The sequence below is a fragment of the Pelobates fuscus genome, chromosome 10, assembly GCF_036172605.1.
Source record: "Pelobates fuscus isolate aPelFus1 chromosome 10, aPelFus1.pri, whole genome shotgun sequence".
Classification (NCBI taxonomy): domain Eukaryota; kingdom Metazoa; phylum Chordata; class Amphibia; order Anura; family Pelobatidae; genus Pelobates; species Pelobates fuscus.
Window position 1 is genome coordinate 140,011,043 of NC_086326.1, and position 15,975 is coordinate 140,027,017.

At 42.4% G+C, this 15,975-nt stretch overlaps 1 protein-coding gene across 1 annotated transcript; it reads left to right on the forward strand.

The window, feature by feature from the left end:
- Window positions 1-1,586: 1,586 nt before the first annotated feature.
- Window positions 1,587-15,004, forward strand: LOC134574543 (oocyte zinc finger protein XlCOF6-like). Its single transcript, XM_063433663.1, has 4 exons — window positions 1,587-1,690; window positions 2,642-2,779; window positions 7,970-8,075; window positions 12,561-15,004. Exons 2-4 carry the CDS (start codon window positions 2,672-2,674, stop codon window positions 14,489-14,491), a joined length of 2,145 nt encoding a protein of 714 aa, XP_063289733.1. The 5' UTR covers window positions 1,587-1,690; window positions 2,642-2,671; the 3' UTR covers window positions 14,492-15,004.
- The last annotated feature ends 971 nt before the right edge of the window (window positions 15,005-15,975 follow it).

A 15,975-nucleotide genomic window follows, 5' to 3' on the forward strand; every position in this document is an offset into this window, starting at 1 on the left:
TATCCCCAGATAACTTAGGTCTGAGCGCACATTATTACTGAATTGCGCTTAGACCACACACATACAGTTCAATTGCCATGGAGCCAAAGTCTTTTATTACACGAATAGGCTCCATTGCATAGCTATCTGGGTTAAATGAGTTCATTCAGTAAATCCGAGAATCTACCGAACGCCAGGGCAGAAATACATGAATAGACCTTTCTGCATAGGAAAATAAAGTATTTAAATGCCGGTCCATAGTCAAAAGGCAGCAGGCAGGCAACCAGGCTCCTCCAATGACAGTGGCGAGATTGGTCTCGTCACAGTATCTATCTGTATGTATGTATGTATGTCTGTAAGTGTATGTATGTATGTCAGTATGTGTATGTATTTATCTATCTGTATGTCAGTATGTGTCTGTATGTATGTCTATCTGTATGTCTATCTGTGTGTATGTATGTCAGTATGTGTCTGTTTGTATGTCTATCTGATTGTATCTGTATGTGTTTGTATGTACGTCAGTGTGTGTATGTATGTCAGTATGTATGTATATATGTCTATCTGTGTGTATGTATGTATCTGTATGTATGTCAGTATGTGTCTGTATGTATGTCAGTATGTGTCTGTATGTATGTCTGTCAGTATGTGTCTGTATGTATGTCTATCTGATTGTATGTATCTGTATGTGTTTGTATGTACGTTAGTGTGTGTATGTATGTAACTTTATGTATGTCAGTATGTGTCTGTATGTATGTCTATCTGACTGTATGTATCTGTATGTGTTTTTAGGTACGTCAGTGTGTGTATGTATGTATGTCTATCTGATTGTATGTATGTATCTGTTTGTATGTCAGTGTGTGTATGTATGTATCTGTATGTATGTCAGTCTGTGTGTATGTATTTCAGTATGTGTGTATGTATCTATATGTATGTGTGTCAGTATGTATGTCCTCATGTGTGTGTCTGTATGTTTGTATGTGTCTGTATATGTCTATATGTTTGTTTCGGTGTGTGTATAGGAATTTGTTTCAAACTATAGTCCGGCCCCCAGCAGTGTCTGAGTGACAGTGAACTGGCCCCCTGTTTAAAAAGTTTGAGGACCCCTGCTCTAGATATTAACCCCTGTGCCCCCAATGGCTTAGTATTCACCCCCTGCTGCCTGTCCCTGTGTGCACTCTGACCCTGTGAAGGAGCCCATGAGTATCTAAGTGCCAGCCCCTTCATAGTGTGAACACAGAGCCCACCAGGCAGACACTAACACACAGAGCCCACCAGCCCTGCCCCCATTGCCCCCTGGGCCAGTCAGAGCCCGGGCAGGGCAGGCAGACACTAACACACAGAGCTCAGCACCGGATGTGACCGCTGGAATCAGAAATTACCACAATATGTGGGTCTCTCGGTCACCCCCCATCCGGCAGTCACACACCACCCGCTTATAACGCTCCATGGGATCAGCTTGTGGGAATAACGAGAGGATTGCCAGAATCAATCATGGCCGCTGGGGAGCTCTCTCACTGGTTCCGTATCTCCGCTGCGTCTCTATGGTAACAGCCCTCCGGTGGATCCTGCGCGTGCGCAGTGTGCGCCTTGTAATCTCTATTACTACAACTCCCGTGATCCCTCGCGGTGTTAAGGGAATTACGTCACAATTAAGCGTTTTAAAACGTCACAGAGGGCGTCGCTCTAGCCCTGCCCGGCGGAGAGTCAGACTGTATGTATGCAGTTAGTAAATAGTGAGAGTCTACCGGGTGTGAGAGACCCCCAGGGCGGGGAGGAGGGGGGCTGGGACAGGATGGGGCCCCTGGATAGGACATCATACACTCTGAATGTCAGGGCTGGGCAGGATGGGGCCCCTGGATATGACATCATACACTCTGTATGTCAGGGCTGGGCAGGATGGGGCCCCTGGATAGGACATCATACACTCTGAATGTCAGGGCTGGGCAGGATGGGGCCCCTGGATATGACATCATACACTCTGTATGTCAGGGCTGGGCAGGATGGGGCCCCTGGATATGACATCATACACTCTGTATGTCAGGGCTGGGCACGATGGGGCCCCTGGATATGACATCATACACTCTGTATGTCAGGGCTGGATGGAGCGTGCTGTTAATGGGGATTCTCACACAGATACATGTATCAGGAGGAGAGAGGACCTCACTAATTCCCCTCTGCCCCCCTCCTATTACTCTGTATGTCTTACTGAGAGGTGTGTAGGAGCGGTGTAATGCTAAATATTGATATAACGCCAACATATTCCGCAGCGCTGTACAATAGGGAACAAGACAAACATTTAATCCTAACACAACGTGTATAACATACGGGACCAGTAGGTGAACACGGCCCAGCCCAAACGAGCTCACAATATAAAGGACTTTCTCGTCAGACATGTGAGTCCTCATAGGCAGCGGGTGCCCACCCGACAGTCCTGGATTTCCCGTAGGTAGACATTTTGAGTCCTGGTTATAGGATATTCTGAGGAAGGTAGAGATATGGTGTAACTGGAAAGTCAATCACAGATATAATGTATGCCATTGTATAATGTTAGGTTTGGGATCGCTGATGTGGTTGCTAAAACTCCGAACTTATTTTACACCAGGTTTGGGAACAGCCCAGATTTTTTTTTTTATTATTATTAAATTTCTGTTTCCCTCTCTAGCAGTCACAACTGTCCTAAAGGCTTTTCCACATGGACCAGAACTTCGTAACACTGAATGATGAGCAAGTAGTGGCAGCCGACAAGTTCTCCAGTATAGCGACAAGTTCTCAAGTGATGGACGACAAAATAGCTGGACAGGTACGGGAGATTTTCCCATTAACACCTATTTTACTTGGAATTACCGTATATACTCGAGTATAAGCCGACCCGAATATAAGCCGAGGCCCCTAATTTTACCCCAAAAACTGGGAAAACTTATTGACTCGAGTATAAGACTAGGGTGGGAAATGCAGCAGCTACTGGTACATTTCTAAATAAAATTAGATCCTAAAAAAATTATATTAACTGAATATTTATTTACAGTTTGTGTATATAATGAATGCAGTGTGTGCAGTGTGTGTGTGTATGAGTGCAGTGTGTGTGTGTATGAGTGCAGTGTGTGTGTGTATGAGTGCAGTGTGTATGAGTGCAGTGTGTGTGTGTGTGTGTGTGCAGTGTGTGTGTGCAGTGTGTGTGTGCAGTGTGTGTGTGTGTGTGTGTGTGTGCAGTGTGTGTGTGTGCAGTGTGTGTGTGTGCAGTGTGTGTGTGTGCAGTGTGTGTGTGTGTGTATATAATGAGTGCAGTGTGTATATAATGAGTGCAGTGTGTGTATAATGAATGCAGTGCAGTGTGTGTGTATAATGAATGCAGTGCAGTGTGTGTATATGAGTGCAGTGTGTATGAATGCAGTGTGTTTAGAATGAATGCAGTGTGTGTGTGTATATGAGTGCAGTGTGTATGAATGCAGTGTGTTTAGAATGAATGCAGTGTGTGTGTGTGAGTGCAGAGCATTGGTGGGGGGTGGGCATTTTATTAATTATTATTTTAATATTTTTTTTAGGTAACTATTTTTTTTCTTTTATTATTAATTGTATTATTTTTTTTATGTTATTATTTGAAGATTTTTTTTATTATTATTATTTGTTTTATTATTAATATTTTAATTTTTTCGTACCCCCTCCCTTCTTGTTAGCTGGCCAGGGAGGGGGGCTCTCCCTCCCTGGTGGTCCAGTGGATGGGCTGTAGGAGGGGGCTGTCAGGAAGCTGTTACTTCCCTTCACAGCAGCTCCTGTCAGCTCCCTTCTCTCTTCTCCGGTGCGTGCAGCTCCCAGGTCAGCTCCCTCTGCAACTCTCGCGAGAGCCGCGGGGTCAGAGCGTTGCCACGGGTTACCGTGGCAACGCTCCGCGCGGCCGCGAGAGTTGCAGAGGGAGCTGACCTGGGAGCTGCACGCACCGGAGAAGAGAGAAGGGAGCTGACAGGAGCTGCTGTGAAGGTAAGTTACAGCTTCCTGACAGCCCCCGGTCCATGTCTGTATTATGGCAATGTAAATTGCCATAATACAGACAACTGACTCGAGTATAAGACGAGTGGGGGTTTTTCAGCACAAAAAATGTGCTGAAAAACTCGTCTTATACTCGAGTATATACGGTACATGTTAACATGTATCCTAATTGTGGTGTTCTGGGTTGCTACTGAAAGTCATACTCCGAGATCACCAGGTGGTATTTGTATAAAGCAGCGCTCTGGTTGTTGATGGCTGTCTCACTCTGTTCATTCCCCGCACACTAAATCTTCCCTTATAGAAAAAGAAAAAAGACCGAAACTTTTTATTCTATTCACTGAACTGTGAATTGACATCTGGCTTGCAAATTTTTAGGATTTGAAAATATTGCAACTCAAGCAAAGGTAGAGTGGTAGAGTTTTTTTTAGGTTATCTACTTTAAAACATGCCACAAATTTGTATGTTTACCACAGCTTACTGTTTAAAGGGGTACGCTAAGCAGCAATATACCTTGTTAGTGCTTAAAGGGTTACTCCAACCTCATAGAACCTGCTGTAGTGCTTATGCTGGTAGGAATACCCTGGCGCTTTTCACCGGTAATGGGGTAACTGTTTTATAACAGTTTTCCCTATCACCTGATGCCCACCAAGCACTTAGTCTCCTATCAAAAGTTGCAGAACCCGGGTGCCAATCCTACCCCTCATTCATTGGCTAATGATGCCCTAGTGACATTTGCAGCATCAAAGAGATTAAAGGGACACTCCAGGCACCCAGACCACTTCTGCCCATTGGAGTGGTCTGGGTGCCAACTCCCACCACCCTTAACCCTGCAAGTGTAATCATTGCAGTTTTTATAAACTGCAATAAATTACCTTGCAGGGTTAGGTCCTCCTCTAGTGGCTGCCTATCAGACAGCCACTAGAGGGACTTCTGGGTTTTTAAAACACGAAAAGTGTTTTAAACTACGCTGGACGTCCTCACGCTATGCATGAGGACCTCCAGCATCGCCGGAATCCCCATAGGAAAGCATTGAATAATGCTTTCCTATGGGGAGGTCTAATACACACGCGCGGACATTGCTGTGCATACGCATGACGTCAGCGGGGAGGAGCGTGGGCGGAGCCTGACCCAGCACCGAGGGACATCAGCGCTGGATTCAGGTATGTCACTGAGGGGGGTTTTAACCCCTTCAGCAACATGGGATGGGAGGCGGGAGGGAGAAGGTACCTGCAGTGCCAGGAAAACTAACTAACTAATGTTTTCCTGGCACTGGAGAGTCCCTTCAAACTTTATATGTGCTGCGATTCATCGTGAAATGCTGCATATACAGACTACCTGCATCATGACCACTTTGAAGAGGTTATGGTGCTTGGAGTAACCCTTTAATGAATCAGTTTTGGTGTATAGATCATGCTCCATGCAGTCTCATTGCTCAGTTCTCTTCCATTCAGGAGTTAAAGTTGAATTAACAAACCAGGAAATGTGATTTATCACACACAAGTGGCTGTTGCAGGGTATTAACAGAGCATTAATTTTAAATGAAACACATTGTTTTAGCTTCCCTTATTGCACAATGTAAAGTCTCTTTCAGGAAGTGTGTAAGGAGGCTGCGTGAGTCTCAGCAAGGGGAGGTGTGGCCAGGGCTGCAGAAATAAAGTGATTTAACTCCTAAATGGCAGAGAATTGAGAAGACTGCAGGGGCGTGATCTATACACCAAAACAGTTTCATTAAGCTAAAGTTGTTTTGGTGCTTAGAGTGTCTCTTTAATGAGTAGACTCATTGGAGGAGGGTGACAAAAAACAGAGAGGACTGTGGGCAAAAAAGTAGTGACAGCTAGTAGAGGGGACTTGATCACAGATATGCCAAGAAAAGTGAAAGCTGGTGAAGAAAAGGAAATAAAGATTATAGCGGATTGCATTGGGCTGTCTGCTAAAATTGTGTGTTAAAATGTGCTTTAGTTAATTCCCTGCTATGTGTATTCCTGTTGTATGCAGCATTCACCTGATTGTTCGGTGGTTTCATTCGTATGATGAAAGGAGTGATTTTACCGAACAATCAGTGAAATGCTGCATACAATAGGAATACACATAGCAGGAAATTAACTAAATCACATTTTAACACACAATTTTAGCAGACAGCCCAATGCAATCAGACCACCCTTGGATGGCAGGGATTTTCGTGCTTTTTATGTACCGAACAAAGACCGACCACAAGGTCCAAACTTATGGAACTGCTTTCGGCTAGTGCCTCGTGTGCGGCCGGTCAAATCTTTACTTCCACATAACTCCTGAACCCCTGGTCCGATCTGGGTGATTTTTGAATATGTTGCTCACCCAGACCAGGGCTATCATGGGATATATAATGTATCACTCTATCTTGCATATTTGGGGTACATCTGAAAACCGGGTAAAATCTTATACTGTATAAGTGGATTATGTGTCATACTAAGGGGAGGAGAGGTATGGGAGGCAACATATACACGATTGGTTACTGTACTAATTATTGTGGGTGTCTCCCTTGCATGGGAGAAATGCTTAAAAGGAAGTTGTGTGGATTAAAAGTAGAGTTCTGCTCCTGATGCTGTGTGTCGTCCAGTCATTGGGAAACGTGATGGGATACTTTTGGATTATTTTACTAACAGTGGATATTATTCTCTTGGGTTTTACTACTTGTTCCTGAGCCTCACTTGGATTACTAGCGGAGATAGTCTGTGAGAGACCAGCACTCTGCTACAAAGATATTGATTAAAGGGGCACTATAGTCACCAGAACAACTACAGCTTAATGTAGCTGTTCTAGTGAGTATAATAGCTGCCTTCAGGTATTTTCATGTAAACACTGCCTTTTCAGAGTAAAGGCAGTGTTTACATTGCCCCTAGGTACACCTCCAAGTGGACACTCCTCAGATGGCCACTGGAGGGGCTTCCTGTCTCAGGGCTGCACAGTAAACACCCCTGCCTGCTCTGCATGGGTCGCTGAATTTTCCTCATAGAGATGCATTGATTCAATGCATCTCTCTGAGGAGGTGCTGATTGCCCAAAACGGTGTTTGGCCCCACCCCTTGCCAATTTTAGCCAATCCGATTTCTTCCCCCATGGGAAAGCATTGGATTGGCTAAAAATCTGCAATTTTGATGATGTCACCAAGGGGACGGGGACGGGGCCAGCGCCGGCAGACCCGTGGAGAGCTGAAAACAAGGTGTGTTTTTTTTTTTTTTTTTAAACCCATACATGTTTGTTTTCCTGACCCTATAGTGATCATTTAAGATGCAGGTGCAGAGACAGCAGAGAGAGAGAGTAGTAGAAAAAGACTTGGAGATGTAATCACAAGAAAATACAAAGTACTCCTCCTCAGTGAGGTACAGACCATGACTCTCTAGGAGGTAGCTTTGTTTTATGTGCCAAGATATTCTTGGTAGTTTGGATTAGAACTGCCCCCATGACTGAGACCGAACTACGGGCATAGTTTTCCACTTTAATGGTGAGCTAAAACTCATGAGACCTCCCATGTTGGAAGTGTTCACAGGGCATATTTGTAAGTGTGAGCTTTGTTTTTGCTTCTTTAAAAAGTAACTCAAAGTTAAACCGATGAGGTGATAACCTTATGTTAACATTAGTGATGAAGTAATACTCTTCTGCAAAGTCAAGGTGGTTGGGTATGGCACAGGGGGTTGTTTGACAACTTTTTGCTAACAGTTGAGTCCACTCTTTCTGATGCGTTGTCTCATGATCTCCTTGACTTCTATGCAAAAGTGACCATTATAAGGGGATTCTCTAAGGAAAGAGGGGAGAATGAGTGAACTTAAGTATACTGTGAGTCAAGACACCTGCATATTTAAATTACGACAAGAGTGGAATCAAAACGAGTCCCAGTCTCCCACTATCTGTATTTATCATTTTGAATAATGTTACAGAGTTTGTTTTGAGAAACAAAACAAAAAAAGAAAATCTGCTTGTTGATTGATTTGTTAAAAGGAAAATGTGGACTGAAGTTGTTTGTACTTTAGGGAAATTCTGATCTGGATGAAGATTGTGTATCTGAGGAGCAGTCAAAATGCTTAGAAGAAGAGAAGGGGTGTTACATGGATATTGTGAAAGCGAACTCTCAAGGCGGTAGGTGTCCGGGTTAAATATGTAATAATAGCAAGGCGCAACCTGAGGCCTAAAGATCTACTAATACAATACATGTCTGACTTAACCCCTTAAGGACACATGACATGTGTGACATGTCATGATTCCCTTTTATTCCAGATGTTTGGTCCTTAAGGGGTTAAAGCAGCATTCTTGCCTTTTCAGTTTATTATAGAAATCAAATTAACACAATCAAAACATATATTTGTACGATAACATACTTGTCATTTCTCGTGATTAGTCGCAAGTGCCTATGGCATGGTATGTCATTTTGCAGCAACGTCTATGGAGGATCCTGTATGTAGTCTTGCAGGATCTTCCACAAACTTCCATTTTGTACGTTTGTTCACGTGAAGAAGAATACTAGTGACCCAGCCTCATATGCCAGGAGCTGAAGATGTAGCTAAACTGGAATACAAAGGCACTGCAGGTAGAGCTTTTCAGATAAGTAAGAACCTATCTTCCCAAAGACCGCACCATGCATCCAACTAGTGAAAATGGTTGCTTTACCATTCCTGGATTGTAGCACTCCACCTCAGCTCTTGTTTGTGCGCTCTCAGGTAGTTCGCCCAAAGCTCCCTGATAAATTCTTTAAACGCTATTCTTTGTAGAGGAAATTAAGCAAAAGGTACCTAGGCGGAATGCAAGGGGAACTAGCGGACTATAAAATAGTTAACATAAAGCTGACTTGGCACAGTGTGCAGATTCTCTTGTTGATTTTATATAATCGAGTAGCATGTCCATTTCTACTGCACTTACTACATCCACGTCTTTATCTGTCTCAGGTTGTACACCAGGGAAGGAAATAAGAGGACAAGTGAGGGCTAGGAGAGAGGATTGAGAGTTTGTGATTCGTGAGAGAGAGGATAGCTGAGGGGCCTGTAAGATGGACAGATCTGGGTTGATAGGTAAAAGAAAGAGATGAGCACAGGGTATTTTTATAAATCCATCCGCACCACCTCACCAGATACAGGACACTCGGGAGGTATGACTATTGCAGGGCCTACTTTCTATATCCCATCCTACATGTCAGCAACAGGACCAATAGTATTTTCCACAGGATGTGAATTTCAGTCACTTCACATAGAATTGTCCAATCAGAAGCTTCTTATAGAGCAGCCTATGTTACATTCTATTTCAGGTGTCTCTCCTCCCTTCCCTGTGTCAAAGCCTCCCTCCTCCCTCTCTGCTTCCTCCCCTCCCTGTGTCAAAGCCTCCCTCCTCCCTCTCTGCTTCCTCCCCTCCCTGTGTCAAAGCCTCCTTGCCTCCCCATGTCAAATCCCCCTCCCCTACCTGTGTCAAATTCTCCCTAATACCTCCCTCTGTCAAATCATCCCTCCCCTATCTGTGTCAAAGCTTGCCTTCCCTGTGTCACAGCCTCCCTCACCTCCCCTGCCATCCTTTAGTTGCCGATATGTGGGTAGAGGATCCTTAGTTTCCTCTACCTGGACTGATAGGAAGTGAGAACACTACAAGGTTAGAAGACAGGGGAGGAGAGGGAGGCTGTGACACAAGGATTGGAGAAAGGACAGACCCTGCAAGAACTGACATGCAGGAGGGGAGAGCTTCCCCTCCTGCCTGTCACTTGGCAGTTCTTGCAGCTAACCGAAGTATAACCGAAGCTATTTGACAGCTGGGGAGGCGTTTCTATTTTCAGATATAAAAGTGCTAATTTCACAATGAAATTGGCACTTTTATAAATGGGGATTTTAAAGGGATACTCCACATCCATACAGCAATTCAGCAAGCTGCAGTGCTCTTAGTGTTGAATGGTCCTTTAACAGAGCAGGAGAGAAGACATTCTAAATTAAACAGACTGTGCAAAGGAAGTTTTAAACCTTAGATTTGTCTTTTAAGGAAATGTGCAGGTCACATGCAGGGAGGTGTGACTAGAGCTATATAAACAAAGTAGTTGTTGTTTTTATAACTCCTAAATTGCAGAGAATTGAACAGTGGGACTGCAGGGGCATGATTTATAGACCAACACTAGTTCGTTAAGGTAAAGGGTGTTTTGGAGCTTAGTGTCCTTTAAATTACTGACATCTGATTAAACGCAAAGAAGACAAAATTACGTATTTTCATACGTAATCGTATCTTACTGCCCTTAGCATTCAAACTATACTAAAACTCACCAGTCAAAAATCACCAATAATGATACTTAATTTCCTATTTATAATTTTGGGAATGAGGTGGCAGCTTCCCCCATGGCTCCTTTCAAAGTGGTATTTTTAACAAAATTTACCAATATACAAAAGCGGATACAGTTATAATTCTTAGAAAATGAAACACAAAATATTAATATTGCTTTAAAATGAAAATCGCCTGTTTGTAAGACCGCACTCGCAAAATAAGACCTTCATGATGTCCACCCCTAATATACTCGGGGGCCTCTTCTACCTGGAAAGTCTTTATCTTGTGTTACTATAGCGGTCACACTTGAGTCCCTGAGGAAGACTTTTTTTTAGACATGGATGAAACCCCCAGGCCCGTTTTAACCCCTTAAGGACACATGGCATGTGTGACATGTCATGATTCCCTTTTATTCCAGAAGTTTGGTCCTTAAGGGGTTAAAGGGACACTACATTGGCTAAAAAGTCACTGTTCAGTAGATATTCCCAAATGAAAACATACATGCGTGCATTCAGTTATGCATTTTTTTCTTTTCATTGGGTGTGTATGTAAAAAAGCTGCAGGTCTATAGTTTGCAGTCTTTGCAAACCCTCCCCATACTGCCATCTTTTGATATCCTAGTTATAGGAACCCCAAATCAGGCTGCAGAATTAGGGGTGCAATCTACTGGTAAACCATTATTGTCAAACTGTGATAATACCACATTAGAATAAAGATCTATATAGCGTCAGGATGTCACCTAGAATTGTGTGCACGTGTGCACACATGTCTGGGGGCTGTAGAATATATATACATGTGTGTTTTTGTGTCAATAGGCCCTGTAGAGTGTGTTTGTATCTAGGAGCTGCAGTGTATGCATACTGGTATAGAAGTTGCGTTATATGTGTATCTTTATAGGTGCTGTATTTTGTGTGTGTGTGTTTGAGTGTAGGGGGTACAATATAAGTGTTCGTAGAAGTGGCATAGTATGTTTATAGCAGTTAGATCCCCAAATGCAGTAATTGGCTGAGAGTGTCCGCAGCAAGGTACAGATAAGGGTACGGCAGAAGCGTAGTCAGGCAGGCAATGGGTCAGGTCAGGCAGCACCGTATCATAAACGGAAGACAAGACAAACGTCTGATACCAGATAATCAGGAGAGGTACATGCAGCGATTCTGAGCACAGGTATAAGGTAGGAGCAGCTTTAAATCTGAGAAAATGGACACACCTCCTTAGATGTCCCACCTACTTCCTGGGTACTTCCCCTTTAATAACCCACATTATCGAAGGGCGTGCCTCTAGTCTGATGGTTTAGGTCGGGCCTGAATAACTAGGTGTGGCTTCTGCTTTCTTTGGTGCAGCCTGGTCCAGCGTTTGGCCGCAATAAGCGTTAAAGGCAAGTGTTGGGCTGGGTGTGGGCATGACATCGTGTGGAGGTAAGTTTGTCTTTATGGGTCTAGTGTGTGTGTGTGTGTGTGTATATACAGTTATGTAGGGTTATATGTGTCTGTCCAACACAATGGCACATATACAGAAACACTGAGGAGCTTGCCAGCAGCCCTGTCTCTGTCACTTGCACGGTGGGACCTGCCTGGGTGTCCCAATATGAGCTCCATAGCACTCGAGTTCAGCGTCTGCCTTGGGTGGCTGTAGGTGATTGACAGCTTGGAGAGATATGTAAGTTGGCTGTATGTGACTGGAAGGTATAAAGGTGGTGTGCAGGAGGTATAGGTGTCTTGGAGGTGGCTGTAGGTGAGTGAAAGCTGGGGGATGGACAGGTGAGTGAGAGCTGGGGGATGGACAGGGTGATTGTAGGTGAGTTAAAGCTAGGGGGGATTGGCAGGGTGACTTTAGGTGAGTGAGAGCTAGGGGGGGATTGGCAGGGTGACTGTAGGTTAGTTAGAGCTCGGGGGAAGTGTAGGGTGACTAAGTGAGTGAGAACTGGGGGGCGGGTATAGTGACTAGGTGAGTGAGAGCTAAGGGGATGTGCAGGGTGATGGTAAGTGATTGCTCCATATATGTTGCAAGCTCAGGCAATTTTATCTGGTAATAAAACTTTTCTAAATGCCAATCTCCCATGAAGTGCCGTAGTTTATGGTCGAGGCTGGTGTTATATTCCTACTATTTTGTGTTTTCAGTTTCTGGATATAGCAGCTGTATCCTTTATACCAGGGGTTCCCTCTATACTGCACCTGCTGACTACCTCTTTCTTTAATAACACTAAATGTAAGCATGTATAGGTAAAGATAAATCGATCAACATCTTTTGTCTTATTTCTGTTGTTTTTAGAGATCATCACAACTTCTTTTGAAAGTTTAGAGAAAAAAAAAAGTCTGATTGTGATCTTCTATCCTACAGATGGATCGTTGGACAGTTTTAAAACAGAAGGCTTTCCTATCTCTGCTGCTGCATTAAACTGTCTACATGAAAATACAAATGTTTCTGGAATTAATCACGCATTAAAATGCACTGGCATTAATATATCAAGGAAAAAACAGGGTGGAAGTATGATAAAAGAGTTGCCCTTATGTGAAGGTTATTTCATGTACACAGAAAGTTACCCACACATGGACCACACACAGACAGAATCTGTATCTCATATAAAGAAGGAATCCGACTCCTGGCAAGAAGGAAATCTAACAGACACATATACACCCACAGAACATAAACAGACAGAGTATCCATCTACTGCCATTAAGGAGGAACCAGCCTTGTCTGAAGAGGGGAATATCCGATATGACATTAATGGACTCACAGATTATAAAATTATTTATATTAAGGAAGAATTGCCCTCATGTGACAGTTATACACCCACAGAACATACATCTACACCCTTGAAGAAAGAATCTTCCTCACATGAAGATGAAACTCTCATGGACCTTACCACGGGTGGAGTTACAGACTTTACAGTTATTCAGATTAAGGAGGAATCGGCAACATGTGAAGAAAATCTTCCAAATGCCAACATTCACACTACTAAAAAACATTCACCTTCAAAATATGTGTTTAACAGACATAAAGGTCAGAGTACAAAAAAGAAGAAAGTATCTAATAAAAAGCAAGCAACTGATAAAATTCAGGAACAGATGCAACTGGTAGAGGGAATATTTAACTGCATGGAGTGCCAGGAACATTTTACTACTCAGTCAGCACTTGTTAAACATCAGCGCATTCACATAAGGGAGAAAAGGTTTACTTGTCCTGATTGTGGCAAACGTTTTACTGCTAAATCACTATACGATGCACACCAAAGAAGTCACACTGGAGAAAAACCATTCTCTTGTCTTGCATGTGGGAAATGCTTTACCAGTAAGTCAAGTCTTGTCAAACATCACAATATTCACACGGGAGAGAAGCCATTTTCCTGTTCTGTTTGTGGAAAACAATTTAGTCAAAAGTCCAGTCTTATGTCACATAATAGAATTCACACTGGAGAAAAACCGTACTCCTGTGCAGTGTGTGGGAAACGTTTTACCGATAAGTCAGGTTTTGTGTACCATCAAACCATTCACACTACAGAGAAACCCCTTTCCTGTTCTGAATGCGGGAAAAGGTTTATTAGGAAGTCCCATTTTATAATACACCAGAGAAGTCACACAGGAGAGAAGCCATTCTTGTGCTTGGAGTGTGGGAAATGCTTTGTTATGAAGTCGAGTCTTGTCAAACATCAGATCATTCATACGGGGGAGAAACCGTTCTCATGCATACACTGTGAGAGGAATTTTAATCAAAAATCACATCTCATTGCTCATCAGAGGATTCACACAGATGACAGACCTTTTTCATGTTCTGAATGCGGGAAAGGTTTTACTAGTAAATCAGGGCTTGTGCAACATAAGCAAATCCACAAATCACAGAAACCATACCCCTGCTCTGAATGCAGTCACAGTTTTAGTGCAAAGTCACAATTACTAGCACATCACCGGATTCACACAGGAGAAAAACCATTCTCCTGTTCCGTGTGCGGGAAAAGTTATATATTTCAGTCAAGTCTTGTCCAGCATCAAAAGACTCACACTGGTGAGAAGCCGTTCTCGTGTCCTGAATGCGGAAAAAGTTTTACTTTTAAATCGGTTCTTGTTCAGCACCAGAGTATTCACACCGGAGAGAAACCATTCTCGTGTTCTGAATGTGAAAAAAGTTTTACCCAAAAATCCCATCTTGTCTCACATCTGAGGACTCACACTGGGGAGAAGCCTTACTTTTGTACTAAATGTGGATACAGCTTTGCTGCTAAGACAAGTCTTGCTACACATCTAAAGATTCATGAACAAGAACAAACTGACTAATCAACTGGGTGTAATGGGACTATTTGCACAGCTAAATCAATGTTACTTTGGCATTACAGACCAGTCTTCGCCTTACTGAACCTTTTTATTCACATAGTTGCATAGTAATCTATAGTGAAAATAGGACGTCTTTCAAGTTAAACTTTCATAGGTTTCTGCTGTTAATCCAATTTAATGAATAAACAAAAAAAGGTGTCGAACTCCTTATTGTGAGAGGACGATATCCCTTTATTGGCAAAACAGTAATGTTTAGACTGTGTCTTTTTCAAGCAATGGTTGATAAAGACACAGTCAAAATGTTGCTGTTTTGTCAATAAGGACTGCTGGACATCATTTTTTTTTTTCCATTCTTTTATACTTATCTGGGGAGACAGTGTCTTTGCACCCTTAAGAAAAATAAAAGTTAGTGCCCCCCCAAAAAAAACCTACAATTTGAAGCAAGCATCAATCATGCCTCAAATAGGGGGGAAAAAAATCTTCTAATTTCTACCATTCAAATAACGTATAATGTAATTCACCATGGGCAGGTGATGCATCCATGTACCCTCCATTCACTAATCTCATGTATACCTTTTAATAACTTCCATTTAGAAGAAAGTATTATGTTTATTAACTCTTTATTTTGTAACAGGGATAAGCTATGATATTTATTTTTGCCCTGAAATCATTTATGCCTACTGACATAATAAATGTAAATATAACTTCAGTACCCCTCCCTCCCCTCAAAAAACACTTTTTGTCGGTCATGTGATTGCAAACAGCCTGGTTATTAAAAGAATCTGATGAATACACGTCCTCCAATCTCCTGTTCTTGGAGGCAGTTATATGTTTAGGAACCCGCAGTACCAAACTTTGTGTACCATCAAACTATTCACACTACAGAGAAACCCCTTTCCTGTTCTGAATGCGGGAAAAGGTTTATTAGGAAGTCCCATTTTATAATACACCAGAGGAGTCACACAGGAGAGAAACCATTCTTGTGCTTGGAGTGTGGGAAATGCTTTGTTATGAAGTCAAGCCTTGGCAAACATCAGATCATTAATACGGGGGAGAAGGTTTTATTTCTAATTATTAAAAATTATTATTAATAACATTATTTGAAATATTTCACAAAAAGCATCTAATGCTTGCATCCATTATGCATCGCTGGGGAGATGAACATTCAAATTGGCTCCAGCCATCCCATGTTTCTATATTTTTTTGTAAATCCTATCAGTAACTACTGAGGATTTGAAAATTGTAATGAAACATCCTTCGTTTTGAAAGCTGTCAGAGTGTTTGCCATGTGGTATTTACAGCTACGTTTAGTATATACTATATGATGTTGGACCTAAGAATTTCAATTACCATGCCACTCTTAATAAATGGCTCACACACAATTTGTAGATCTTAATGTTATTAGTTTACGTACTGAGCATTATTAAAATCAGTCATTTATATCACTTTTGTTCATTGTTCTATTTCTTTTTTTAAACATTGTGTAC

Coding starts and splice junctions, on each gene's coding strand:
- LOC134574543 (XM_063433663.1), top strand. CDS start 2,672: ATGGACCAGAACTTCGTAACACTGAATGATGAGCAAGTAGTGGCAGCC. Junction 2,780..7,969: donor ACGACAAAATAGCTGGACAG/GTACGGGAGATT, acceptor TTTGTACTTTAG/GGAAATTCTGATCTGGATGA. Junction 8,076..12,560: donor GAAAGCGAACTCTCAAGGCG/GTAGGTGTCCGG, acceptor TCTATCCTACAG/ATGGATCGTTGGACAGTTTT.